This window comes from Bos indicus, chromosome X (genome assembly GCF_029378745.1).
Source record: "Bos indicus isolate NIAB-ARS_2022 breed Sahiwal x Tharparkar chromosome X, NIAB-ARS_B.indTharparkar_mat_pri_1.0, whole genome shotgun sequence".
Lineage (NCBI taxonomy): Eukaryota > Metazoa > Chordata > Mammalia > Artiodactyla > Bovidae > Bos > Bos indicus.
In genome coordinates, this window is record NC_091789.1 from 112,752,990 (window position 1) to 112,779,745 (window position 26,756).

Genomic DNA, 26,756 nt, shown 5'->3' on the forward strand with positions numbered 1-26,756 from the left:
TCCTATACTCGAAGCTGGGAGTTTTGTAACATAGGGCTTCTCCTAGGAGGATCTGCACTTTTTAATTTTAGTGTATTTATTTATGGACTTATGTAATCATGTATGTAAAACATTTACATGTTAAGAAATTTAAACCATATAAAAGGATATATTGCAGAAATAAAGTCTCCGTCCTACCTCTAACCTTGAACCTCCCAGCTTCACTTCTCACAGACAACAATTATTACTAGTTTCTTATATATCAAAAGGGTTACTTTGGACCTATAAAAGGAGGCCTGTTCCCGTTCCCATACATCCTGTGAGAGATTAACAGCAGGACAGGAAGTAGGGTAGGTCAGCTTCGCAGCCAGGATTCAGATTTAAAAGGCTGAAGGACCCTTGGATTTGAGTTTTGAAACACTAAGCTGATGCAGACGCCATCACTGTGTCCTTCACATTAGAGTGAATTTTTTTCCACCAAACTGTAATATTCAAACAATGACAGCATCTTCCCCATGCATTGAGATTTCTAGGCTGTCTGGATTTCATTATTTTCTTCAGCCTTTGTGGTAGCAATACACAAGAAAGCCAGTTATCATAATGGCTGGTTTCAGGGCATTCAAAGGGATAATTCAGACATGCTTTTAACACAGAAACTCACAAGATGAAAGGCATCAGCCAAGATTATCTCTTTTTGTAGAGATGAGAAATTGGACACTCAAGAGGCCGGATACAAAAAAAAAAAAAAAAAAAAGAGGCCGGATAGCTGTAATAGTAGGGATAGCAACATAACCTAAATTTTGTAGCCTCAACTGTGCTCTCCTTGAATGGAAGAGAGGTTTGTTTTTCACTAGGTAATTGTATCTGGGAATGCTTTCAAAGGGGGGTTAGTTTCAAGGCAGAAAGTTTCCCTACCTTTGGGGTAGCCACCTGAAGGTGCATCCCGAATTTAGCCGCACTCATCATGATGGAGTGCAGGATGTTATTCCCATCCCCAATCCAGCTGAGGGTAAGGCCTTTCAGAGAGCCGTAGTGTTCCTGAAAGGCAAGGGATGGAGGAAATTACATCCGGGAGGAAATCCACTTCTGTGAAACAATTATTAGAGTTACTATAAAAGAAACAGTCCACATCTCGATTTTAAATGCTTTGTTGGAATGAAGAAACTACTTTTTTTTTTTTTGCATTATACAGAGCAATTTGATAACATGAAGGTACAATCACCAAAAGGAAGTCCTAATCACCAAAAAATATCCTAATATCTTAAGCCAAGACATCATATGAACATGTGAAGATTAATATTTTCATATATCACAAATCTGAATCTGTGTTGCATTTGTTCTTTCAGTCAACAATTGAGAACTATCCATGTCCAGACACTGTCCTTGGCCCTGGAGATATAACAATGAACAAAGGAGACAAAAACCTCTGCCTTTATGAAGCTTATACTTATTAGAATAAGAAAGGGGAAATGCAATGCACCTAGAACAATATAGCATGGGTATTGAGAATGTTCCTGTTTATATAGCTGAAAAACCATTAATATACTTGATTTCTTATGGATATTGACATGGACAGTTAAAGTATGAACATATGCTTTGAAATCATAAATACAAACACCAGGATAAAATGTCTTTGAGGGGTTGGAGGAAATGGGATCAAAGATAGTTACACAGCGGACTTGAAATCTACCTGTAATATTTTTTGGCCACACTGCATGGGGTTGTAGGATCTTAGTTCCCTGACCAGGGATTGAACCTGCACCCCCTGCAGTGGAACCCTGGAGTCTTAACCACCAGACCACCAGGGAAGTCCCTGTAATATTTTACTTAAAAACAAAAAATTCTAAAGTAAGATTTGCCAAAACTGCATAATGGGCACATGGGTGTTTGTTTTACTTTTCTTGAAGTGTCTGTAGGTTTCATATATTGTATACATTTATATATTTACAAATGTAAAGAGATTTAAATGTAAGCGTAAAGATTTTAAGATGTTTAAAAGAGAAAGGCTAACGAATTTGGAGATCACAAATTAGTTAAGGGGCTAAGCTAGGATGTAAATCCAGGTCCATCTGATTTAAATTCTATGCTCTTAACAAGCTGTTATTTATTCATTCAACTCCTACTTTGAGCATGTCTGTTATGAAGGCATTGCACCAGGTCCTGCAGGGGACAATATGATAAATAGAACATTTCACTGTCCCTCATGAATATATAAACTAGTAATGATGAAACCCCAGCGAGAAGCATTAAATTATCTGGCATATATGTAAAGCCATACGTTGTATGTAACAGCTGCTTGGTTTCTAACATAGTATATCCTCTCTGCATTCATCTTATCTTCATCACCCAAGAGTTTCATATTGAGTTTAACCTCACATTTACATGTGTGTGGCATATTCAAATGAGGAGCAAGGTGGACCTGTCCAGTTGGCCCTGTCTCCCAGAATAGTTCATAGATGCAGAAACCATGGTTGTTAGGATTCCCAGTGGCAAGACTATGTAGATTGGCTGTGGCCAACCCAACAGGATGAATCTTTCAAAGTTATTCAGGTTCATAATTTGAAGGGACATGCCTAAATCTGCACCTCCATTCTATGAATTCTGCATGCTCTTAACTCCAGTCTTAAGCAGTTTATTAAAATAATAGCAAATGGCCTTCTTCTCAGAAAGTGATTTAGTAATTTACCATTTTGAATATTAAAAGCACTCTCCATCAGTCTTCACTCCCAAATCATAGAACCTGACGTATTATGCATGACATAAAGATGTTTCCATTTTCTGTGCTCCAGCACTCCCTGTTCATCCACTGTGTTAAATATGGCACCCATAAAGCAAAGGTTTGAGAACTGAAGTGTCTTCTAGTCTGTTTTCAATAATGCCCTATCTTCCTTGGATATCAAGTTGTACACATATGCTATGCATCTCTGCCAAGATGTTATTTGAAAACAAAACACCAATACCACAATTTAAATGCTTCCATTTAGAGCTACTTAGGAATTATTTATTGATTTTGCTCTTGTGTGAGGCAAAGAAGTAAGCCAACCTGGAGCGTGAGGTAATCAGCCAGGATCTGGATAGGGTGGTACAAATCCGACAGCCCATTGACAATTGGGATGGAAGCTTCTTTAGCCAGGAGGTCCAGATCTGATTGTTTGTACACTCGCGCCAGCACGGCATCTGTCATGCTAGACAACACACTGTGGCAAATGAGGAAAAGATTATCCAAGTTGATTAGGCTCAATGATTCCTTCGTAATTTAGGATCTTAAAGAGTCATAAGAAATGCTAATACACGAGGATTTTTACTGTTACAACTACCTATCAACATGACAGGTTTAAAAGCTAATGATAAATATGTAGTCATTACAGAAGCCAGATGTTGTTCCCCTGATGTCTTAGCCTTGATTGTAGTATTTTTTGCAGTGCTAAGAAGCCAATTGTGGGCCTATCAATTGTAATGATGAACTATAATTGATATATGACAATTGGTAAAGTTGAAAGGGACAAGACCAAAGACAAGATATATAGAGAAAAATTAGTAAACTGGATTGTGGCATTTGGGAGGGGAGACATCACCCCTCAAGTATGCAGTTTCACTACAAAATAGAAAGTAGCAGTGTGGCAACCATGGAGGTAAATACACAGATTGTTTTTCAAGAGAGAACCTTCTGGAAGGAGTGCCATTAGCTGACAGCCCCCAGGTGCTGCACCTTTGGGATCTGTCACAGCATTTCTGTCAAGGCCACAACCTCCCCAGCCTGCTCCCACCAAGGGCCAAGCACAGTGGGGTCCCCAGAGCTGGGCCATTCTGCCTGACATGGGACGTCTCTGTTGGGCAGTGAAGATGGATATAACTATTCTAATTTTATAGCTGAAGGACCTGAAATACAAAGAAGTTTAGTAACTTGCCCCAGCTCACACAACTCATTACATTGGAAGAACTCATCTTCAAACCAAAGTCAGTTTAATTTCAAAAGTCCATGATCTTACCATTATAATACATTGCCTCAAATGTGCAGATGACAAAAACCTGGAATGAGAATCTGGGATCCAGAGTTTAAGTTCTCTCCATGGGTCAGAGTGATGGCGGTCCCACAGCTAAAGTTTTAGCCTTACAAAAATAACAGGGATGGCTTTTTGTTTAAAATCTTGCTTTTTTCATTATTATGTCTTATTTCTTATTAAACAGAAACCCCACAGCAGAGGCTTCTAGTCATTTCAGTTTTAAGGAACTCTTTATAATGGCAAAAAAGGGAAAACCTCTCATGATAGTAGTTTTATTAAATATAGAGTCATTATTAGAAGGTATCCTTATACCTTATAAGTTAGTTATTATAAGTTAGTCTTATAATAAGTTAGACTTTGTAATTTTGAGTCTCTAAATTACTAGCTGTGTGACCTTGGACATGTTATTTAATTTCTCTATAACTTGGTTTCTTCATCTGTAAGACATGGAACAACAGACTGGTTCCAAATAGGAAAAGGAGTACATCAAGGCTGTATATTGTCACCCTGCTTATTTAACTTATATGCAGAGTACATCATGAGAAACGCTGGGATGGAAGAAGCACAAGTTGGAATCAAGATTGCCGGGAGAAATATCATTAACCTCAGATATGCAGATGACACCACCCTTATGGCAGAAAGTGAAGAGGAACTAAAGAGCCTCTTGATGAGAGTGAAAGAGGAGAGTGAAAAAGTTGGCTTAAAGCTCAACATTCAGAAAACTAAGATCGTGGCATCTGGTCCCATCACTTCATGGGAAATAGATGGGGAAACAGTGGAAACAGTGTCAGACTATTTTTCTGGGCTCCAAAATCACTACAGATAGTGACTGCAGCCATGAAATTAAAAGATGCTTACTCCTTGGAAGGAAAGTTATGACCAACCTAGATAGCATATTGAAAAGCAGAGACGTTACTTTGCCAACAAAGGTCCATCTAGTCAAGCTATGGTTTTTCCAGTGGTCATGTATGGATGTGAGAGTTGGACTGTGAAGAAAGCTGAGCGCCAAAGAATTGATGCTTTTAAACTGTGGTGTTGGAGAAGACTCTTGGGAGTCCCTTGGACTGCAAAGAGATCCAACCAGTCCATTCTAAAGGAGATCAGCCCTGGGTGTTCTTTGGAAGGAATGATGCTAAAGCTGAAACTCCAGTACTTTGGCCACCTCATGTGAAGAGTTGACTCATTGGAAAAGACTCTGATGCTGGGAAGGATTGGGGGCAGGAGGAGAAGGAGATGACAGAGGATGAGATGGCTGGATGGCATCATCGATGGATGTGAGTTTGAGTGAACTCCGGGAGGTGGTGATGGACAGGGAGGCCTGGCATGCTGTGATTCATGGGGTCGCAAAGAGTCGGATATGACTGAGTGACTGAACTGAATTGAACTGAAAGCCATTATAATGGTATCTATCTCATTGTGTTGTTGTGAGGGTTATATGAGATAACCTACATAAGATGCATAGTATGATGCCTTGTTCATGGTGAAAGATCAAAAAATAGTTGATGATATTACCATGTCAAAAGAAACTGTATAAAAACTAAAGCTAGTATGTATTTAGTAAGTATTTCATGGATTTGTATTTAAATCATCGTATATTTGGAAAATTAATCCTTTTTATATGTCTGAACAACAGACTGGTTCCAAATCGGGAAAGGAGTATGTCAAGGCTGTATATTGTCACCCTGCTTATTTAACTTATATGCAGAGTACATCATACGAAATGCAGGGCTGGATGAAGCACAAGCTGGAATCAAGATTGCCGGGAGAAATATCAATAATCTCAGATATACAGATGACACCACCCTTATGGCAGAAAGTGAAGAAGTAAAGAGTCTCTTGATGAAAGTGAAAAAGAGTAAAGAAGCGGGCTTAAAACTCAACATTCCAAAAACTAAGATCATGGCATCTGGTCCCATCACTTCATGGCAAATAGATGGGGAAACAATAGAAACAGTGACAGACTTTCTTTTCTTAGGCTCCAAAATCACTGCAGATGGTGATTGCAGCCATGAAATTAAGACACTTGATCCTTGGAAGAAAAGCTACGACCAATCTAGACAGCATATTAAAAAGCAGAGATATTACTTTGCCAACAAAGGTCTACCTAGTCAAAGCTATGATTTTTCTAGTAGTCATGAATGGATGTGAGAGTTGGACTATAAAGAAAGCTGAGTGCTGAAGAATTGATGCTTTTGAACTATGTGTGGTGTTGGAGAAGACTCTTGCGAGTCCCTTGGACTTCAAGGAGATCCAACCAGTCCATCCTAAAGGAAATCAGTCCTGAATATTCATTGGAAGGACTGATGCTGAAGCTGAAATTTCAATACTTTGGCCACCTGATGCAAAGAACTGACTCATTTGAAAAGACCCTGATGCTGGGAAAGATTAAAGGTGGGAGGAGAAGGGGATGACAGAGGATAAGATAGCTGGATGGCATCACCAACTCAATGGACATAAGTTTGTGTAAGCTCCGGGAGTTGGTGATGGACAGGGAGGCCTGGTGTGCTGCAGTCCATGGGGTCGCAAAGAGTTGGACACAACTGAACTGAACTGATATGGACTGAACTCAGTCCATAGAAAACTGTTGGTGCTTATAAAATTCAAGCACCGCTAAAAAAAATTCCTTTATCCAAGAGATTATACAATCAAAGACTGAAAATCATATTCCAGCAACAATATTTTCTAGACTTGGATTTATTTCTTCAGCTGAGATGTGTGGCATGTGGAATCCTAGCTCCCCGATCAGAGATGGAACCCATGACCCCTGCAGTGGAAGTGCAGAGTCCTTACCACTGTAAGTACTTGGACTTTTTTTTTTTTTTCTCATATTTTCCTAATTTCTCATACCCATAGCTTCCAGATTTTCAGATTTCATGGATCAGCAAAATTTCTAAAACCATATGGCAATCAACATAAAATTTCTAACTTTTCGTTTAGAAAATTAAGGACATGAGAAACAAACAAATAAACATATAAAATATGTTAATGTCTTCATTTAGTAAAAGACATTTTAACAACAAAAATGTGTAAATGACTTAATCTCAAAAATCATCCTTGAGCTTGAATTAATTTAGCTTTATGAAATTGACTCTGTTGTCTTTATTTTCTTATTTTAAAACTTCTGATGAAATATTCGTATGGCAGGGAATCAGGGGAGGGGGTCAAGACTTGCAAACCAGTGCTCTGAGCTGTCTAAGCACATTGTACATTGCAGTTTGAAAGAGGTGACTAGAAGAGCCACTTAAGAGTTTCTCCTGTGAAATGGGTGATATTTGATGGTTGACTAAGATCAGGATCTTCCATTTTTGCTGCATATGAAAGTCACCCAGAGAATTCCTTATACTCTTGAGGCCCAGGCCATAATCTCTATCAATTTCATCAGAAAAATATAATCTCTAGAGATGCAACCTACTGATCAGCACTTTTTAAGACTTCCCAGGAAATTCCAGTGTGCAACCAAGGTTAAGAACCAAAGCTGGAACTTCACTGCTCAAATCAACAGTATCAGCATCTAACCTGGGGCTTATTAGAACTGCAGAATTGCAGGCCCCACCCTGAATCAAAACCTGTATTTTAACATGGTTTCCAGGTGACTCATTTGCATATTAAAGTTCGAGATTCCTTATAAAGAGGAAATTGATGCCACCATATTTTCAAAAGTACCATCCATTCTTTTCTTTGAAGCCTAACCAGCCTCACCCAACTCCGCAGAAATCAAGAGATCAAGGGATGACAGCCCACAGTGACAGAGGACTTTGTCTACAATCTCATTGGCAGAGAATGCTTTCTAGTTTAGTTGAAAGAAAAAAGCACCTCAAATCCTGAAAAATGAATCATTTACTCTCTTCCATTAAGGCCTCCATCTTTAGAGTGACCACCTAGCTTGATCAATCTCATGCCCTGAGGCAATGGTTCACAAACTTGGGTGTATATTAGAACTAACTGAATAATAAACCACAGAGGTCCAAGCTCCTGAAACAGAGTAGGCCGGGTCTTTGTACTTTTACCAAGTTCCCCAAGTAACTCAGATAACCTTTCAAAGTTTTTGAACCATAGTCCTAAGACATAGGCTATCATATTAAAAGAATTTTAAATCTTCTCCCCTTTTTTCAAGATCGCAGTACAAATTTCCTTCACAGTACAGAAATACTGACATTTCATATTACAGAATACAGGTTTTTAACTCTATGTTGGGAGAGTTATTTAGATGGCAGTAGATATCCCAATCGGAGAAGGCAATGGCACCCCACTCCAGTACTCTTGCCTGGAAAATCCCATGGATGGAGGAGCCTGGTAGGCTGCAGTCCATGGGGTCGCTAAGAGTTGGGCATGACTGAGCGACTTCCCTTTCACTTTTCACTTTCATGCATTGGAGAAGGAAATGGCAACCCACTCCAGTGTTCTTGCCTGGAGAATCCCAGGGATGGGGGAGCCTGGTGGGCTGCCATCTATGAGGTCGCACAGAGTCGGACACGACTGAAGCGACTTAGCAGCAGCAGTAGCAGCAGCAGATATTCCAATAAGGTCTATAATTATAAACAATTATCAGTTTCCTTTTTCAGAAGAATTGGTTAATTTTATGATAGTTAAAATCCTATCAGAGAGCAGTAGAGGAGTGTTTGACCCCAAAGGACATCTTTAAATGTGCATCACTTCCCTCAGTGTGTAGAGATGGGATTTAAAAAAAAAAATCTGGATTAGCAGATTGCAGTTGACCTTCTGGAATCTCCCAGTCAGAAAAACTGATCTGACTTCTGTTGTAGCCTCTCAGATAGTTTTAGGGAGCTAGTACTGTGGGCTGCCAACCTCTTGGTTCATGAACTCTACAATGCCCTGTTTTGTAAATGTTATCTTAATCTCATAGTTGAGAAAGATTTTGAAAGCTTTGAATTACAGTAAGGTTAGGAAAGATTGAAGAAAGGTGAGGCTGACAAAGGGAAACACTGGGAGAGTAACTGGAGAAGTCAGTGCCCTATACACTTGAAATTTTCAAGAATATTGAAAAAGGGCAGTTATCGTTCCCTGCCTTGAACAATCCCAAGAGTTCTGGAAGCAAAGAAGCCAACAGGCAAGCAGGTATTTACTTGCCCTGTTTATAACATGGACTTTGTATCCCTGGGACCTTTATGGTATAGTCTCATAAAATAGTGACTGGTCTGCTTTTTCAGGTTGCCCAACACCTCCTAGAAGGGTTCTTGACCTTGGCTGAACACTAGCATCACCTATGAAGGTGTACAAATGCTGATGCCATATTCAGCCCTTTGGAAGTTTAAACCAGAAGCTGTGGTGGGGGATTCATATCCATATTTGTGAAGCTCTCCAAGTTAGTCCAATCTACAGACAAGGCTGAGAACCATTGTCTGTTGGGGGCCAGAGTGAGGTACTCCGCCCGTGACAAAGGTCATGAGGAAGGAGGCTCGACATACGCAAAGGCGGGAACGAGCCTCAGGAGTCCCCCTGGAACTCCTCGAGCATCTACCCCCATAACCAGAGCCTGCCTACTTTACTCTTTGTGCTTTCACCTACATCTCTGACTTTACGGGGGGCTGTCCCCCACCACCTCTTTCGGAGAAGGAGTTAACTTAGAGCTCCAGTTAATAATAATTCCTGGGCGTGATAAGAGTGTTTTAACCTACAAACTCCTCTGAAGGTTCTCTAGCCTGCCTGACAGGCTTGTCCGGCCACATGTGATTGCTCACAGCCTCCCAACCGTGAGAGGCACGAGATGCTTTAAACCTTCTAAAAACAGGTTCCTTAGAAAAGTTAGAAAACTATTAGTATAAGTATAATGGGCTGATTAGAAATTGTATTGGTGAAGGGTTTTTCATTTGTTGAGCCAATGTTTGTTGCTAAGTCTCCACATCCCCTGCCCTTACACACATTAATGAATATATAGAAGAAATAAGTATTAACCTTTGATATTAATCACGTTAGACCTTAGGCTAAGTAAATTCTTTCCTTAACTAAAACCCACTACACCCTCACCCTATAGGAATGTAACTTTATTTGGGTAGTGTCTGTTTTGAGAATAATCAGCCCTGGAGAAATAAGTGTCCTGGTTGACTGACCGCTGTCACAAGGAGAGGGTCATAAATTGTCAGCAGGCCCCCCTGGCCAGAAGATGATGTAACACCCCTAAGACCTCTGTATACATTTGTATGAAGCACCTGACTTTGATAAAAGTCAGGACTGCTGACCCCGCGTGACTTTTGCATAACATCTCAGTGTATAAAAGTAGACCATGGAAAGTAAAGAATTGGGATCAGTTTCTCGAAATACTGGTCTCCCCATGTCGCTCTCTCTCTCACTCTGGTTGAGTCTCCATCTGGAGCGCGGAACCCACCATGCTTACTAATTATGCCTGGGCTTCTAAGATCCGACCGGGGAGGCCTTAGTGTCTCCTCTCCTTCGGGAGAACGGAAGGACGCCTGTGGCCTACGTAAGTGGTGCAAACTTCTTGTCTTGAAGTTTTATTGGTCTCCCGCGTAAACCAAGCTACTCAGCCTCTTTTCTCCACTGAATTTTCCTACTGAGCTATCCTCATCCTATTACTCTGTATATCTTTGATAAAATATTTAAATAAATAGGTCGCCGACACCGTCCCCGCTTCGAATACCCTGGATCAGCCGGGGCAGGACCCCGGCAATTGTCCTAGAAAACAGAGATAGTGAGGAGGTGGCAGAAGAGTGGGATACTCTGCTTCTGGGTGGAACAATGGATCAGTGTAGAGGAAGAAAGTCTTGGTAGTGGCTGAACTCTCAGACTTTAAGAAAAGTAAGGGATAACAACACAATATGTTATGCTGGAAAGAACAAGATCTCATACACATAAAAGAAGTACAGCTGACCCCTGAACAACGTGGCTTTGAACCGCAGAGGTCCACTTGTACGTGCATCTTTTCAACAGTAAGTACTAGAATATAATCCGTGGTTGGTTGAATCCCTGGATGCTGAGGAACCACAGATACAGAGGGTGGACTGTAAGTTGTATATGGATTAACTCCTGTGTTGTTCAAGGGTCTACTGTATTTTCCTTTCAGTTCAGTTACTGCCAAGAGCTGCCATGGCAGGAGCAATAGCTATAATCTTTTCTCCCCTCAACATTTGTAAGCATCCCTAGTGCCCGAATTTTGGTCTTAATATTGTGCTATACCTAAAAAAGGAACCACAAACCAGAGGCTAGTTAATTCCATGTCCCTCGGCAGGATAAAATCAGTATAGTCTGTAACACCCTGTTGTTGCTAGGAAGCCAAAGATATTTTTAAAATAGCAGGGGCAGTGCTAAAAGGAAAAAAGGAGCAGCTTAACCGTTTGTCAAGTTGTGAACATTTATAGCAAAAGTCATTAAGTAAAGCAAGCTGTGCTTATAAAAAGGCCATGAAGCTCATAAGAAAAGAGTGAATGTAAAGAAAATGTACAAAAATATAATTGTAATGTCAAAGAAGGATGACTATTACCATTGCATTTAAATGTATTTACTCAAGTAAGTAGAAAAATGCTTATATGTAACTGTGTAGATACAGATAGATATTTTGTGGGTTTTTGTTATTTCTGTTCATAAAGTATAGATATCTGCCATTTTTAGTTTGTGTAAACCACAAATAATTAAGACAACTTAGAAGTCAAATTGTCCTAGAAATAGCAGAAGCTATAACATGACTGGAAAAGCCCCATCAGCATTTGTGGTCTTACATGAAGTGATGTAGAAGAAGAATCCTGCAGCTAACTAGCACCTGTTGTCATATACAATTTCCAATTAGAAAGATGATACAACCATTTATTCCAAAATAAATATTTAGTTTACTGTCCTGAAGAAGAAATCTAAATTTTCAAACTCACTCTCCTGTCACTCTGGGAGTGAAACCTCTTGGTGACCCAACTAATTATAAAACAATGCCAATCAGAAAAGCATATATTTTAAAACATTGAAACCAGGCCAGGTTAATATAGCATAAAAATATTACAATGAGTCATGTCCTGCCAGAGACTGAAAACAAATAAAAATTGAATGACACCCCATCTTTTAACTTCTTTAATAAATGAGAATTCGTATGAAAAACAGAAGCAAGGATCCTATGGAAGACAGGATAAGCCCCCTACCCCCACAGGACGCTCTTGTCCTAATACCCAGAGCCTGTGAGTGTTACCTTACATGACAATGGAAATTTTCCATGTGTGATTCATTTAAGGATCTTGAGATGGGGAGATTATCCTGGGCTGGGTCTAATCTAAGAGAGAGGTTCCTTATAACAGAGCAGCAGGAGGGAGACATCCCTGGTGGTCCAGAGGTTGGGGTTTTGTGCTTCTACTACAGGGGGCATGGGTTCAATCCCTGGTTGAGGAACTAAGACACTGTAAGCTGCACAGTGAGGCAAAAAAAAAAAAGGAGAGAGAGAGAGAAAGCAGAGCGGGAGGTCAGAAGAGAAGATGCTAGCTATGTTGCTGGCTTTGATATGGAAGAAGGGAACCATGTGCCATAGGATGTAGGCAGCCACTGGAGGCTGGAAAGACCAAGGAATTGGATTCTCCCCTGGAGCCTCCTGAACGATCACAGCCCTGGGGGGTTCATTTTAGACCTCTGACTTGCAGAAGTGTAAGATAATAAATCTTGTGTTAAGTCACTGCTGCTGCTGCTAAGTCGCTTCAGTCATGTCCGACTCTGTGCGACCCCATAGATGGCAGCCCACCAGGGTCCCCCATCCCTGGGATTCTCCAGGCAAGAACACTGGAGTGGGTTGCCATTTCCTGCTCCAATGCATGAAAGTGAAGTCGCTCAGTTGTGTCCGACTCTTTGCAACCCCATGGACTGTAACCTACCAGGCTCCTCCATCCATGGTATTTTCCAGGCAAGAGTACTGGAGTGGGGTGCCATTGCCTTGGTAATTTGTTAAAGCAGTAATAGGAAACCAGTAGCAGATCCCATTGTTAAAAGTGAAAACTAGGTGATAAAAATATATTCAAGTTAGTGGATGGCAGCTTGAATTTAATTCATCTTGAACTTAGCAAGCAGTTCCCGAATCCAACCAAAATTAAGTGATCACCAATCCGCTTAATCTGCATTTCTAGCCTCTTGAGATGATTTTTCTTCTTTCCAGTCTGCTAGAATTACACACACGCATTTAAATTCCAGGATCATGTAAGGATAAGAATAAAAGTAGGGGCAAGAATGTAAACAAAATTAAATCTATGATATTAATAGCATTGTGCTTAGTTTTATTGTTAAAAAATTAATCAGCTCTCTAATCAATGCGGTATTTTATGTGTATATTTTCCTTTTTAAAATATTTAGAGCATTCAAGGAAATTTGAAATGCTAGGCTTGTGATTAAGTTAAATGTTTTAGAGCATTTGATTAAGTTGCAATCAGTGTTTAAATGGTTGATGAGACTTGTTTTGTTCATTTAATATGTATTTGATTTAGTGGCTGTATAAGTTAGTATGTGACCATTTAAAGCAATTGCTCTGAAACTTAAACACAACATCAGAATCACCAGGAGGGCTTATTAGAACACAGCCAATTGTGTTTCTGATTCAGTAGGTCTGGTTGTTGTTTTAGGGGCCCCCAAAATTTGCATTTCTAATGAGCTGCCATGTACTGCTTATGCTGCTGGTTTGGGGACCGCACTTTGAGAACCATTGAGGAATATGAGAAATGGAATATTCCCTGACATATCAGTAAACAAAGGATATCACAGTCATCAGTGATTAAAGCTACCACGGATGGTGAGCTGGTGAGCCCTGAAAAAACTCAGGATGTGAAAACACAAGGTACTGGCCCCAGACAACTGAGGTGCATATCAAAGGAATGATTTCAGTGAGCCAGACTCTTACATCTTTCCATACATGAAAAACCACTAAATTCCTTAACTTGGGATATCTGGCTTTCTACATTCAGACTATCTGACCTTTGTTGCAAAACTTCTATATAACCTGTCTCCTCTGAGCAGTTCTCTTGGGGTTACTTGAGATGCTGCCTCCTGGGCTTGAAGCCACAAAAGTTCCCGCACAATAAAACATAACTCTCAACTTTTAGGTTGTGAATATTTTTTAAGTCCATAAATATTTGCTCTTTTTTCTAATGTTGCTCTTTTATGTTTATTGAAATGCTTAATTCATAAGACTATTATATTGGACTTCCCCGGTGGCTCAGCGGTAAAGAATCTGCCTGCAATTCAGGAGACATGAAGACACTGGTTTGACCTCTGAGTCAGGAAGATCCCCTGGAGGAGGAAATGGCAACTTACTCCAGTATGCTTGCTTAGAGAATCTCATGGACAGAGGAGCCTGGCAGGCTATATAGTCCATGGGGTTGCAAAGAGTTAGACATGACTGAGTGACTAAACAAAACAAACAAAAATATTTGCTCTTTTTTTCTGTTTACTCTTTTTATGTTTATAGAAATGCTAAATTCCTAAGATTAAGATATTGAACTGTAAAACAAAGTACAAAGAATAGGGAATATTTCTATAGACAATAAAGCCTCTTGGACATTAAAGAATCTATGAGCAAGGGGGAGCATGACAAAGGTTAATAGAAAATGTCACTTCAATCCTTCAGCCACAGAAGCTACAGGTGAAATGGATTCAATGATATGGGGGAAGGAGCAACTCCTAAGCTGTTTTCACATTGGAATCACTTGGGAAAACAAAGATATTAGAGATCTCTAAATAGTCAATATTATTTTGTCAATAATGTTGCCTTCTGCTTTATGTTTAAAGGCACTATAAATCATAGAGAAATCACCATTCTTAGTTTTCTTCCAGTCTACTAAAAATCTTTAAAAAAAACACTTTTCACTGGAAACAATGACAAACCTCTAATTTGGGCTGGACTTAGAGGCCCACTAACAGTGATCTGGGCTTTTTATGTTGTCGTTTAGTTGCTAAGTCACGTTTGACTCTTTTGTGACCCCACGGACTGTAGCCTGCCAGGTTCCTCGGGCCATGGGATTCTCCAGGCAAAAATACTGGAGTGGTTTACAATTTCCTCCTTCAGGGGACATTCCTGACCCAGGGATCAAACCTGGGTCTCCTGCTTGGCAGGAGAATTCTTTACCATGGATTCACTGGGCTTTCTATATAGCCCTCCAGAAATTAATTATCCCAGCTTTACATATTGTAAGAGCTGTGTTATGTGTTACAAATGAAAGGCTGACAAAGTTAAAAATACTCTCTGGCTCTGTAATGACTTTTCATTTTGGTCCCTCTTCGTTTCCATTGAACATATAGTTTTGTTTGCCTTCCGGTGGATTCCTGCAGCTTTACAGTCTTAGGAATCTGTCAACAGTGGTAGCAAAACAGCTTTTGCAAAATCCAAAGTACCCAAATTTAAAGTTTCTGACACTGATCAATTTGCTCTGGATGTTTAATTAGCTATATGAGGATTTAAAATGAATAGTCAACAAGCTCAAATATTTATTCAACTTGATTTTGCCTAAATGTTTTAAAATGGCAACTATTTTTCACCATTATCTCTTTTCCTGTTGTTTAGAAAAAGGAGGAGCATGACATAGGATTGTAAATGGGAAGATGGTTGAGGAGATAAAATGTTAACATTGATTATTTCTGGATGATGGCAGTATTGGTGGTTCTAACTATTTTAAAAATCTCTTTTAGTATTTTTTTTTTTTTACCAAAAAGAGTATGACTGTAATAACCAGAAAAAAACATACCATTCAAAGAAGGAAATTTCTCCTAAACATGATTTTGAAAGTAATTGAAAATGAAATAGGACTTCCTAGAGTAATGGCTAATTCTTGGCTTTAGTGAAGAGATGTGCAAGGGAGTTATCAAAGACTAATAGCGTTATGTCAAAATGACCCAGTAGCCAACTTGAAGACAGATCACATTGGCCAAATAGGGTACAATTTAAGCACCAATAAGAGTATTAACTGCAATGAATTGAAACCTTCAAGTATTAATATATTAAAATGTATGAGTTTATGAAGATACTATAAAACAGAGGAACATTGAGAAGAGCCATAGTAAGATCTATTTTAATTCAGTGTAAAAGAGAACGCTCTGTCAGTTTCTATGAATTCTGATCAGAAAAGTCAGACCGTATAAAAATAGAACAAGATAGCTGTGCATATAAAGAATACCCTGATGCTGGGTATTTTCATGCAGGCTAAAGAATGATTTCGAAGGAATGGTGTGGAGGAGGCATGAAAAGGATGGTTGATATAAAATAGCTCATAAAGATCTTTGAAATCTCAAGTTTCTATTATTCTTTAATATTTTCCCCTTTGGTATGAAATCAAAACTTGTTTAGGAATTAACTAAAACTCCCAGAAAGCCAAAATAAAGCAAAGAACCAAAACAATAAATACTGTAAACAAAGTCTCCTACGGCCGGAGGAAGACCTGATGCAGAGTCCATGTGTGTGGGTAAACAGATACTAAAAACAAACAAAACGCCAAACCCAAATAGTGTGCTGGGCCAGATCTTAAGAGCAAACATGTATATGGATGAGATGGGCAATCACTCAACGATCCTGATATGCTTAGAAAGAGTTACTGCTGCTGCTGCTAAGTCGCTTCAGTCGTGTCCGACTCGGTGCGACCCCATAGACGGCAGCCCACCAGGCTCCCCCGTCCCTGGGATTCTCCAGACAACAACACTGGAGTGGGTTGCCATTTCCTTCTCCAATGCATGAAAGTGAAAAGTGAAAGTGAAGTCGATCAGTCGTCTCCAACTCTTCGAGATCCCATGGACTGCAGCCTACCAGGCTCCTCCATCCATGGGATTTTCCAGGCAAGAGTACTGGAGTGGGGTGCCATTGCCTTCTCCGTAGAAAGAGTTGAGTACTTCCTAAACTATCAGAACATGGTGGATGCATTGCAAAAGCTGAAGACAGACAGTGGTTGTATTCTCATAGGGTCGTGCCGTGCATTCTTTCCTATGTCCCTATCCTGCCTTGAATTTCTGTGTGTCCTAGCGTTGACCTAAAAAATATTAACAACCTGAAAGTTGAGAGTTATGGTTCATTCAGTGGGAATTTTTAGGACTTCAAGGCCGGGAGACTGAATCTCAAGTAACCAGGAAGAGAACTGCTCCAAGGAGCTGAGGAGCCAGGTTATATAGAAGTTTTGTTAACGAAGGGCAGGTGGTCTGAACATCTGAAGATTGTTGTTAATTAAAGAAAACTAGGTAACCTAACAAGGAATTCAGTTAACTTAATTCAAAAGGTAACCTAACTTAACTTTTCTTTGTATGGAAAGATGCAAGAGTCTGGGCTCACTGAAATCATTCCTTTCATACTCATCTCAGCTATCTGGGGCCAGTATCCTGTTCTCACATCCTGAGCTTCCTTCCTCAGGGCTCACCTAGGTAGTGGCCGCCATTCTGATGGCTGCTAGATCACATGTATTCTCCTTCCTGAGTGCCCTTAGGGCTCACCAACGCACATTGGAGGGTTGCAGTCACTGATGACTGGGACTTCCTTGTTTACTGATATGGCAAGAAATATTCCATTTCTCACCCCTAATTTCCAGTATGTTATCAATGATGTCTCTCTCCAACCAGTTGAATAACTGATTGGCCAACAGTAGGAGGAATTTGGGGCTGTGTATAATGATACCGTTGAGAACCCTGTAATCATTTAAAAATGGGCATTTCCTGTTTTTATTTTTTATGGAAACAGGCTAAGGCCCTAGAGAAGGCGTAGACTTTATCCCCAGTGTAAATTGGCCAAGGAATAAACTTGCTGACTGAATCTCCCTCTGGGATGGAGAATATTCCAGTGCTCTGATATTCTCTACCCAGGTTATAATTTTAGTTATATCAATATAAGAATGACAAGGAAACAAAATAATACCTTCAGCACACCTAGATTGGCTCCCCTCAAAGATGGAAGCACAGGGATGTTGAATGAAATTGCCATATTTTTGATGTATATGTTTTGAAGACCTCAGAGATAAATGGTTAGGGCATAATGGTATTCATAACAACCTCCTCAAAATGTGCTATAGGAATTTTAGTGTTGGGTCAGTGTAAACTGACTAGGAGACCACGAAGATGGCCAGAGTTGAGTCAGGGCTTCTCCTGAGATTGAATTAGACTGTAACTTGATTCAGTGAAAAATACACGAATTTCTCCCATGTGCCTGTCCTTTAAAAGCACTATGTGATTTACCCTCATATAACTCATTGGGATACGTATTTGTACATCCATTTTACAACTGAGAAACCTAAGTCTCAGAAGCAACTGGTCCAAACCACAGGGCCAATGTGCTATGAGCTGTGACCTAAAGTCCAACCCTGCTTCGAAGCCCTTACTCTTACACTATGGCAAACTGCCTCTGAACTACATCATATTTCATGTTGTGAACAACTGGCTTTTGTTACTATTTACCCAAGGACATAAAACTGCCATGCTGCTTGGTGGCCTCTGTAAAGATTCATGGAGACATCATATTTCCTATTTAGATACAAATTTATTAGTATCCAGTTAGGTACATATTTCCCATTATGTACCAACATTTTAAAACATTTTACCAAGAAACATAAATAAGATTACCTTTTTTGGTCCTAAAATCATTACTATAAATATCTTAGGAACAGTATTCCAGCTTTTCAAAACATTCCTTTCAATATGACAATAGTTTAACTCCTACTCTTTTTTTTCACATTCCTACTCTTAAGGACCGTGTCTCATCCACAAATTCCTTTGTAACTTCCATTATTTGAACTACCAGAATGACAATGATTTGAAACCCTTCCACATTGCTGCAGGGCCATATGGATATGTGGTTGTGTAGTGGGTTGAATGTTGTTGTTCAGTTGCTAAGTCATGTCTGACTCTTTGCAGCTCCATGGACTGTAGTCTGCCAGGCTCCTCTGTCCATGTGATTTTTTCCAGGCAAGAATACTGGAGTGGGTTGCCATTTCCTTCTCCAGAGGATCTTCCCAACCCAGGGATCGAACCTGTGCCTCCTGCATTGGCAGGTGAATTCTTTACCACTGAGCCACCCCCAAGCCCAATGGATTGAATGGTGTCCCCCAGATTCATATCTACCAGGAAACTGAGAATGGGGCAGAGTTTGGAAGTAGGGTCTTTGCGAATGTTATTAGTTAAGATGAAGTCATGCTGGGGTAGGCTGGACCCTAAATCCAGTGACAGATGTTTTCCTTAGAAGAGGTGAAGAAACACAGAGATATACAGAGAAGATCAAGGTGGAATCATAGACTGGAGTGACAAGCTACAAGCCGAGCTACAAGCTGAGGAGTGCCAAAGCTTGCTGAGAGCCTCCAGAAGCTAGGAAGAGGTGAGGAAAGATTCTTCCCTAGAGCCTTCAGGGAGAACATGGCCTTGCTGGCATGTGGATTTGGGGCTTCTAGGTTCCAGGACTGGAGAAGGCAATGGCACCCCCCTCCAGTACTCTTGCCTGGAAAATCCCATGGACGGAGGAGCCTGGTAGGCTGCAGTCCATGGGGTCGCTAAGAGTCAGACACAACTGAAGTGACTTAGCAGCAGCAGCAGCAGCAACAGGAGCCTCCAGGACTGTGAGAGAATAGATCTGTGTTGTTTCTAAGCCACCAAGTTTGTGGTAATTTGTATGGCAGCCCTAGGAAACTAATACAGTGGTTTATGCTGAGTTTCCTTCCTACTGGTTTTACACTGACAGAAAACACTTTAGCAATCACTACCATAAGTAAATTACCTCTATAGGGGACTTAATTAGAGTAGAACAATGTTACATTATTTGGTTTTATATGGTGCCTTTCATACATGTTTCCTGAAGCTGTTTTACTAAGTACTGTGTTAAAGTGAAAATGACTGTGAAGCTATTGTATTATGAACCTTTCAATAGTGGACTCAGAGCATTAGGCATGAACAGCTGTCATTATGGAAGAAACAGAAAGGCTTGAAAGTGGAGTGATAATGTCCCACTGCTGTTGCTAAGTTTCATCCATTTTTAAACTTCCAAAGAGTAAGTGATCTGGAGAAGGAAATGGCAACCCACTCCAGTAGTCTTGCCTGGAGAATCCCATGGACAAAGGAGCCTGGTGGGCTACAATGCATGGGGTCACAAAGAGTTGGACACGACTGAGCGACTAACACACACAAGGTGTCATATCTAAAAAGACAAGCCCGGAGTGAAGGGAAAAATAGAACATCCAACCCTTGACCCTGGTAGAGCACCTGAGAATTAACAAAATCTGAAAATAACACCCGATTTGAAGCAAATGTAATGGAATACATATGTATATCTTTTGTAGCTTCTGATATGTTAGGGGTGGAAAAGAGTCACTAAGAGAGACTTTTCTAAAGAGGGAAGTGAGCAATGGTCAATTTTCACCAATGGGAGACTGACCCTACAGGGATCCACACTGAACTGAGGATCCATACTGAATCTTCAGGCTGTCTTTCCATGGGTGTAGGATACACGTCCTTACTAGTTTAGCAAAATTCAGAAGAGAAATCATGGCCCATTTGTTGGGGGGGGGGGGGGCAAGAGTTAACACAGCAGTCCTGAGATGGCTGTCTTTAAAAGGCCTGCTTCCTAGGTTGGTCCTTGGCTGGCATCTGGGAACTTGAACTTTGGTGGGAGGGTTTCCACCATTCCCAGAAATGATAAGGATGGCTCACTCCCTAAACTGTTTGTAAAAATACTATGGATTATGCTGAACAGAATCTTTTTGGGAGTCTAGAAGCTGGCTTCATGCTAGGCAGACGGTGCCTATGTGACCAGTCCCCAATAAAAGTCTTATGCACTCTGTGTCTAATGGGCTTCCATGAAAAATAGCATTTCACACATGTGGCCACAGCTGATTGCTGGGGGAATTAAGCATGAACTGTTGACCCCACCAGGAGAAGACCCTTGCAACCTTGTGCCTGGTCTCCCCTGGCCTTTGCCCATGTGCCTTTTCCCTTTGCTTTCTATCCTTTTTTTTTTTTTGTAATGAATCTTAGCCATGACCATATCCTGAGTCATGCGAATCCTCCTAATGGATCATTGAACCTGGGGTTGGTCTTGGGACCCTGACATACCAGCTCCTCCACAATATCAGTCAACAGCTCCATCTGAGCACTCCCTTTCACTCCCCAGTGGTGCCCTCAGATTATACGATACTCAACTAAGACTTAGCTAAAGAGAATTCACCAATGATATATGTGTGTGTGTGTATATATATATATGCTGTATATATTGGCTGTTGTTGTTCAGTCGCCCAGTCATGTCCAACTCTTTGCAACCCCATGGACTGCAGCATGCCAGGCCTCTCTGTCCCTTACCATCTCCCAAAGTTTGCCCAAGTTCTTGTCCATTGCATCAGTGATGCCATACAGCCATCTCATCCTCTGATGCCCTCTTCTCCTGCCCTCAATCTTTCCAGGCATCAGGGACTTTTCCAGTGAGTCAGCTGTATATATATTGGCTGTATCACATGGCATGCAGGGGCCTTAGTTCCCTAACCAGGGATTGAACCCGTGCCTCTGGAGTCTTGACCACTAGACTGCAAGGGAAGTCTCCTGTCCCCCTCACCCACTACATTTTGACAAGTGAACAGGTTTAATTATTGTAATCAAGTAAGAAAAGAGCAATGGGGCTTCTCTTGTGGCTCAGCAATAAAGAATCGGCTTGCAATGCAGGAGCTGCAGGAGATGCAGGTTTGACCCGGGTTGGGAAGATCCCCTGGAGTAGGGCATGGCAAGCCACTCCAGAATTCTTGCCTGCAGCATCCCATGGACAGAGGAGCCTGGCGGGCTACAGTCCAGAGGGTCACAAAGAGTCTGACGCGACTGAAGCAACCTAGCATGCATGCAAGAAAAGAGCAATACATTTTATTTTGAATGTGTATTTAGGTCTTTTACTTCTTGATCTGGTTTTTCCTTCTTTTGGTGTCTTAGACAGGACCAGCTTGTAAGGGTACATTGCTTTTTAAATTTGCAAGTTTAAACTATGTTTATTTGCTGATATAAAAACGTTGCTAGCTGTCCTTCTGTTCTCCAGTGCATCAAACTTGTTCTTGCCTTAAGCTTTTGTACCAGCAGCTCTTCCTGTCTGAGATGCTTTCCCTATAGCCTTTAATACCTCGCTCTATCTTTTCAGTGAGCACTCCCCTTAACAGTCACCTCCTCAGAGAGGCCTTCCCTGACCACCCAATCTAAAGGAGCCCCCACTCTACCCACAGATCCCCCTGCTTTGACTTCATCATAGCACTTATTTCAACCCTCTATTGTATTCATGCTTTATTTTTTGTTTATTGAAAGCCTCCTCCCTCTAGAATATAATTTCCACTCGAAAAAGTATTTTGTTTGATTTGATCAGCATTTTATTCTCAGTGCTAAACCAACACCTGGAAGAAAAATCAGGCATTGGGTTAATATTTTTGAATAAATGAATAATTAAATCATTTGATTAAATAAATGACATTTTGGAAATTGCACTTAACAGTTTTCAGGACACTGGCCCAATTTGCTTTATTTTTTTTTTCTGTTGCCATATTCAGTATTTTCCCCATCAGGTTTTTTTCACCAGTGGGCAGTCACTATTTTTTTGTTCCACCAGGCCCCCAAAGCAGCCAGACAGGCAGATTAGTGAAGCAACACCGTCAATCAATGTCAGGTGTACGCTTGCCTCAATTCCAAAGGGCCAGCACTATCATTTAAACATCATCCAATCTCTTTGCATCTCACAGAGTTTAACTGCTACAAAAAGTAAGGAGGCAATTGCAATGGGTTGTACTGTGCATATTGGCAGGGTCGATGCCATTAAGATTCACTTCCTTGCTTCTCCTGTTCAATTACTTCTGTGCAAGGCGGTGGATTTCCCTTGTCTTCTTCAATTTAGATTTAGTGAATTTCTGAATCTCAGCCATATCTTGTTTGTCAGGTATTTGGGCAGATGAAGCAGTGATGGGGTGCACAAAAGAGTCAGATTTCCACAGTATCTACTCTACCCACCCCCCATTTCTGACATCTCCATCACCCATTCCAGCCTCTTATGATATTGCACTACCCTAATTTTCCTTGTACCTTAACAATTTACTCCTGTCCCTCCCTAAGTGTACCTGTCCTTGAGGTTTGCTGCTGCTGCTGCTGCTAAGTCACTTCAGTCGTGTCTGACTCTGTGTGACCCCATAGACGGCAGCCCACCAGGCTCCCCCATCCCTGGGATTCTCTAGGCAAGAACACTGGAGTGGGTTGCCATTTCCTTCTCCAATGCATGAAAGGGAAAAGTGAAAGTGAAGTCCCTCAGTTGTGTCCGACTCCCAGCGACCCCATGGACTGCAGCCTACCAGGCTCCTCTGTCCATGGGATTTTCCAGACAAGAGTACTGGAGTGGGGTGCCATTGCCTTCTCTGGTCCTTGAGGTTTCAGTTCAGTTCAGTTCAGTTGCTCAGTCGTGTCCAACTCTTTGCGACCCCATAAACCGCAGCATGCCAGGCCTCCCTGTCCATCACCAACTCCCGGAATTCACTCAGACTCACATCCATCGAGTCAGTGATGCCATCCAGCCATCTCATCCTCTGTCGTCCCCTTCTCCTCCTGCCCCCAATCCCTCCCAGCATCAGAGTCTTTTCCAATGAGTCAACTCTTCGCATGAGGTGGCCAAAGTACTGGAGTTTCAGCTTCAGCATCATTCCCTCCAAAGAAATCCCAGGGCCGATCTTCAGAATGGACTGGTTGGATCTCCTTGCAGTCCAAGGGACTCTGAAGAGTCTTCTCCAACACCACAGTTCCAAAGCATCAATTCTTTGGCGTTCAGTCTGCAATTCTCCCACAATGAGATGTGCATGCTTAGTTGCTCAGTCGTGTACAACCCTTTGCAACCCCGTGAACTGTAGCCTGCCAGGCTCCTCTGTCCATCAGGATTCTCCAGGCAAGAATACTGGAGTGGGTTACCATGCCCTCCTTCAAGGGATCTTCCCAACTCAGGGATCAAACCCAAGTCTCTTATGTGTCTTGCATTGGCAGATGGGTTCTTTACCACTAGCAGAACTTGTGATTGTTTTTCCCAGGATCTGTGTAGAGCTCCTCTAATGAAGGACTTCCAGTGGCAATTGTTGTGTGGTGAGCAAGCACAGAAAAGAACATGTTTACACTCGTCCTCCGCTTTCAACCCATGCTTGGCTATTTGTCTCTTGCTTTGGAGGTCCCGCCCACTCCCCTGATTTCTGGGCCCTGACCTCTTTCTGGCTGCCGATCTGCACTTCTGCACTCCTTCACTCTCTATTGAATGCTCATCTGTTTCTCCAACCGTACCTTCTTCCAACCACTAGTTCACATGTGACACTCACTGTCATTCACTTGGTCCTATATAGAGGATCCCCACTGAAACTTCTTTCCTGGTTGTGTCCCTGGCTTCATCCCCTAACCAGCTTGTAATATTATTCTGGAACAAAGCATATTTCACTCTGGTGGAAACAGAATTATTAGGCAAATAGAATTCTAACCAGTGACAGCATATTTAGAAGAAAAACTCTTTTATGTTTATTTATTCTTCTTGTCCCTTGCATCCAGAAGATGAACACAACACGGCTTAATACTAACACTGTCTCATCTTAAATAACATAACTAAAAGTTTTAAAGATGAGTTATTTCAAATCTCTTCAGCAATTCAAATGAGGTGGATTCTTTAGTACATACTAGGGTATCGGCCATAAAAAGCGGGCAGTGTCTGCAGGGAGTTGCTTTATGACATATTGTTTTCAGAAAATAATCATTAGTCTTTGATATCAAGTGTGAGATATTTAAACACAGACATTTGCTCTGTATTTCTCTATCAGGCATGATACAATGGTGAGAGCACTGCATGGGAAGTCAGAGGACCTATGTTTCAGTCTCTAATTATAGTATAGTGATTCAGAGCCTTTTCTCACCTCTACTTTCATCCAGGTAGGGCTGAGCTACTTAGGAGTTGCTGATAGAATGTGAGTGGAAGTGATTGTGCTGCTTCCCTGCTAAGGTGGCTTTGAAGTGAGCATCCTGTCCCCAGGCACTCTTCCCTAGCACCTGGCTGGATGTTGACACCTAGGATAACCTTGGAGGCCACATGTTGAAGATAGCAGAGCCATTTTCATCCCCAGTCCCTAAATGGCCACATAAACAATCACTCCTTCTGTCTTATCAATCAGGAACATTTGCACTATGTTAAGCTTCTGACATTTTGAGATTTTTGTCTTATAGTAGCTAGTATGTCCCTAATAAAGTTGTTTCCCTTCTTTATGCCAATCTGTTTGGGTTTTTATAAGGATTAAATGAGTCAGAACAATGCCTTACACATAATAAATGTCCAATAAATGTTAGCCCTCAATATTACTTCCTGCTCTGATGCTAGCAGGTTATGGGTCATTGAACATGTCAATTTTCCTGGCCTTCCATTTCTTCAGCTGAAAAACATAAGAGTCATGCTTGATGACTAAATCTCCTGGAGTTTGAAATTCTATAATCAGAAGCCTCTTCAAATTGCTAAGAAAAAAAAAAAAATTAACCCAAGGAAAGTGGCCAGAAGATGAGAGAAATTCATTCAGGACATCAGGTAAAAAGGTAAAGAACAAAAACAGAACAGTCCAAAGGATGCTGAGAGGGAAAACCGCTAGTTAAAGCGAAGCATATTTTCTTTTTAAGATGTATCCATAAATTGTGAAATAAGCTTCCAAGAGAAGATTTACAAACCGGGCTGTATCTGTGAGACTTTCATTCACACCCAAATGAATATCGTCCGTAGTAAGAAAACAAGGGTGTCCTCCCAGAAGTGCAAAGCCTGCAGTAAAAGAGAGAGAAGAAAGGCTTTTTGAAAAAAAAGAATTAAAGTAGCAAACAAAATCATGAGGTCTCAGCACCATCTTAATTGAAAAGTCAAAATCTTTCAATCTCACCAGCCTCTCTAATAGGGAATTCCCAGGGAAAGCAAAATGAGGAGCTGAGAGAAGTATATGAGATTTTCTGTACTAGCACTTAACTCTCCTTCAGATGTGTGACCATCTCTCCACCATCTTTTCAGAACTGTGTGATTATGGGCCATTGTTCCTTTCTGGAGGCTATATCTCATTTTTAATCTTAAAATATATAAGTGATGTCCACCAGGAAAATGGGAACATCAACTGTAGTGTGGGATGTCATGGATGGCAATGGAACACTGCTCAGTAATTAAAAGAAATGAACTGTACACACAACATGGATGAATCTCACAAACATTATGCTGAATGAAAGAAGCTAGACGCAAAAGAGTACATAATGTATAATTCCATTCATATGAAGTTCTACAATGGGTGAAACAAACATAGAGTGGCTGAAATTAAAATACTTGTTGCTTCTGGAGAGGGTGATTGGCTGGGAAAGAGCATTGGTGAACTTTCTGGGGTAACAGAAGTACGTTATACCTTGACAGACATGGTAAGGTTACATACCAATACATGGGTATATGTATTCTTCAATACTTACTGAATTGCACACACTTAAGATCTGTGCATTTCCTATATATACATTATACCTTTTTAAAAAATTGAAAATAAAGTGAGCATTGAAATGGCAGTTTCAGTTCTCTAAAAATCAGCAAGATCGAACTTCTCTGATGGTCCAGTTGTTCAGAATCCATCTGCCAATGCAGAGGACATGATTTCAATCCCTGGTCTGGGAAGATCCCACACGCTGTGAGGCAACTAAGCCCATGCGCCACAACTACTGAGCCTGCACTTTAGAGCCCGTGAGCCACAACTGCTGAAGCCCATGTACCTAGAGCCTGTGCTCTGCAACAAGAGAAGCCACCACACTGGAGAGTAGTGGTGAGTACTGTGGCTACTGTGATGGCTCTCTGTGCATCACAGCTGG

At 41.0% G+C, this 26,756-nt stretch overlaps 1 protein-coding gene across 2 annotated transcripts in view; it reads right to left on the minus strand.

The window, feature by feature from the left end:
• The window catches only part of OTC (ornithine transcarbamylase), a 75,669-nt gene that overhangs the window by 21,420 nt on the left and 27,493 nt on the right, over positions 1-26,756 (minus strand). For both annotated transcript variants that reach the window (XM_070784691.1, XM_019956322.2), the window contains exons 4-6: positions 25,602-25,689; positions 3,023-3,176; positions 895-1,017 (exon numbers count right to left, since the gene is read on the minus strand). In XM_070784691.1, coding sequence (XP_070640792.1) covers positions 895-1,017; positions 3,023-3,176; positions 25,602-25,689 — 365 coding nt within the window. The remainder of the gene's footprint in view (positions 1-894; positions 1,018-3,022; positions 3,177-25,601; positions 25,690-26,756) is intronic.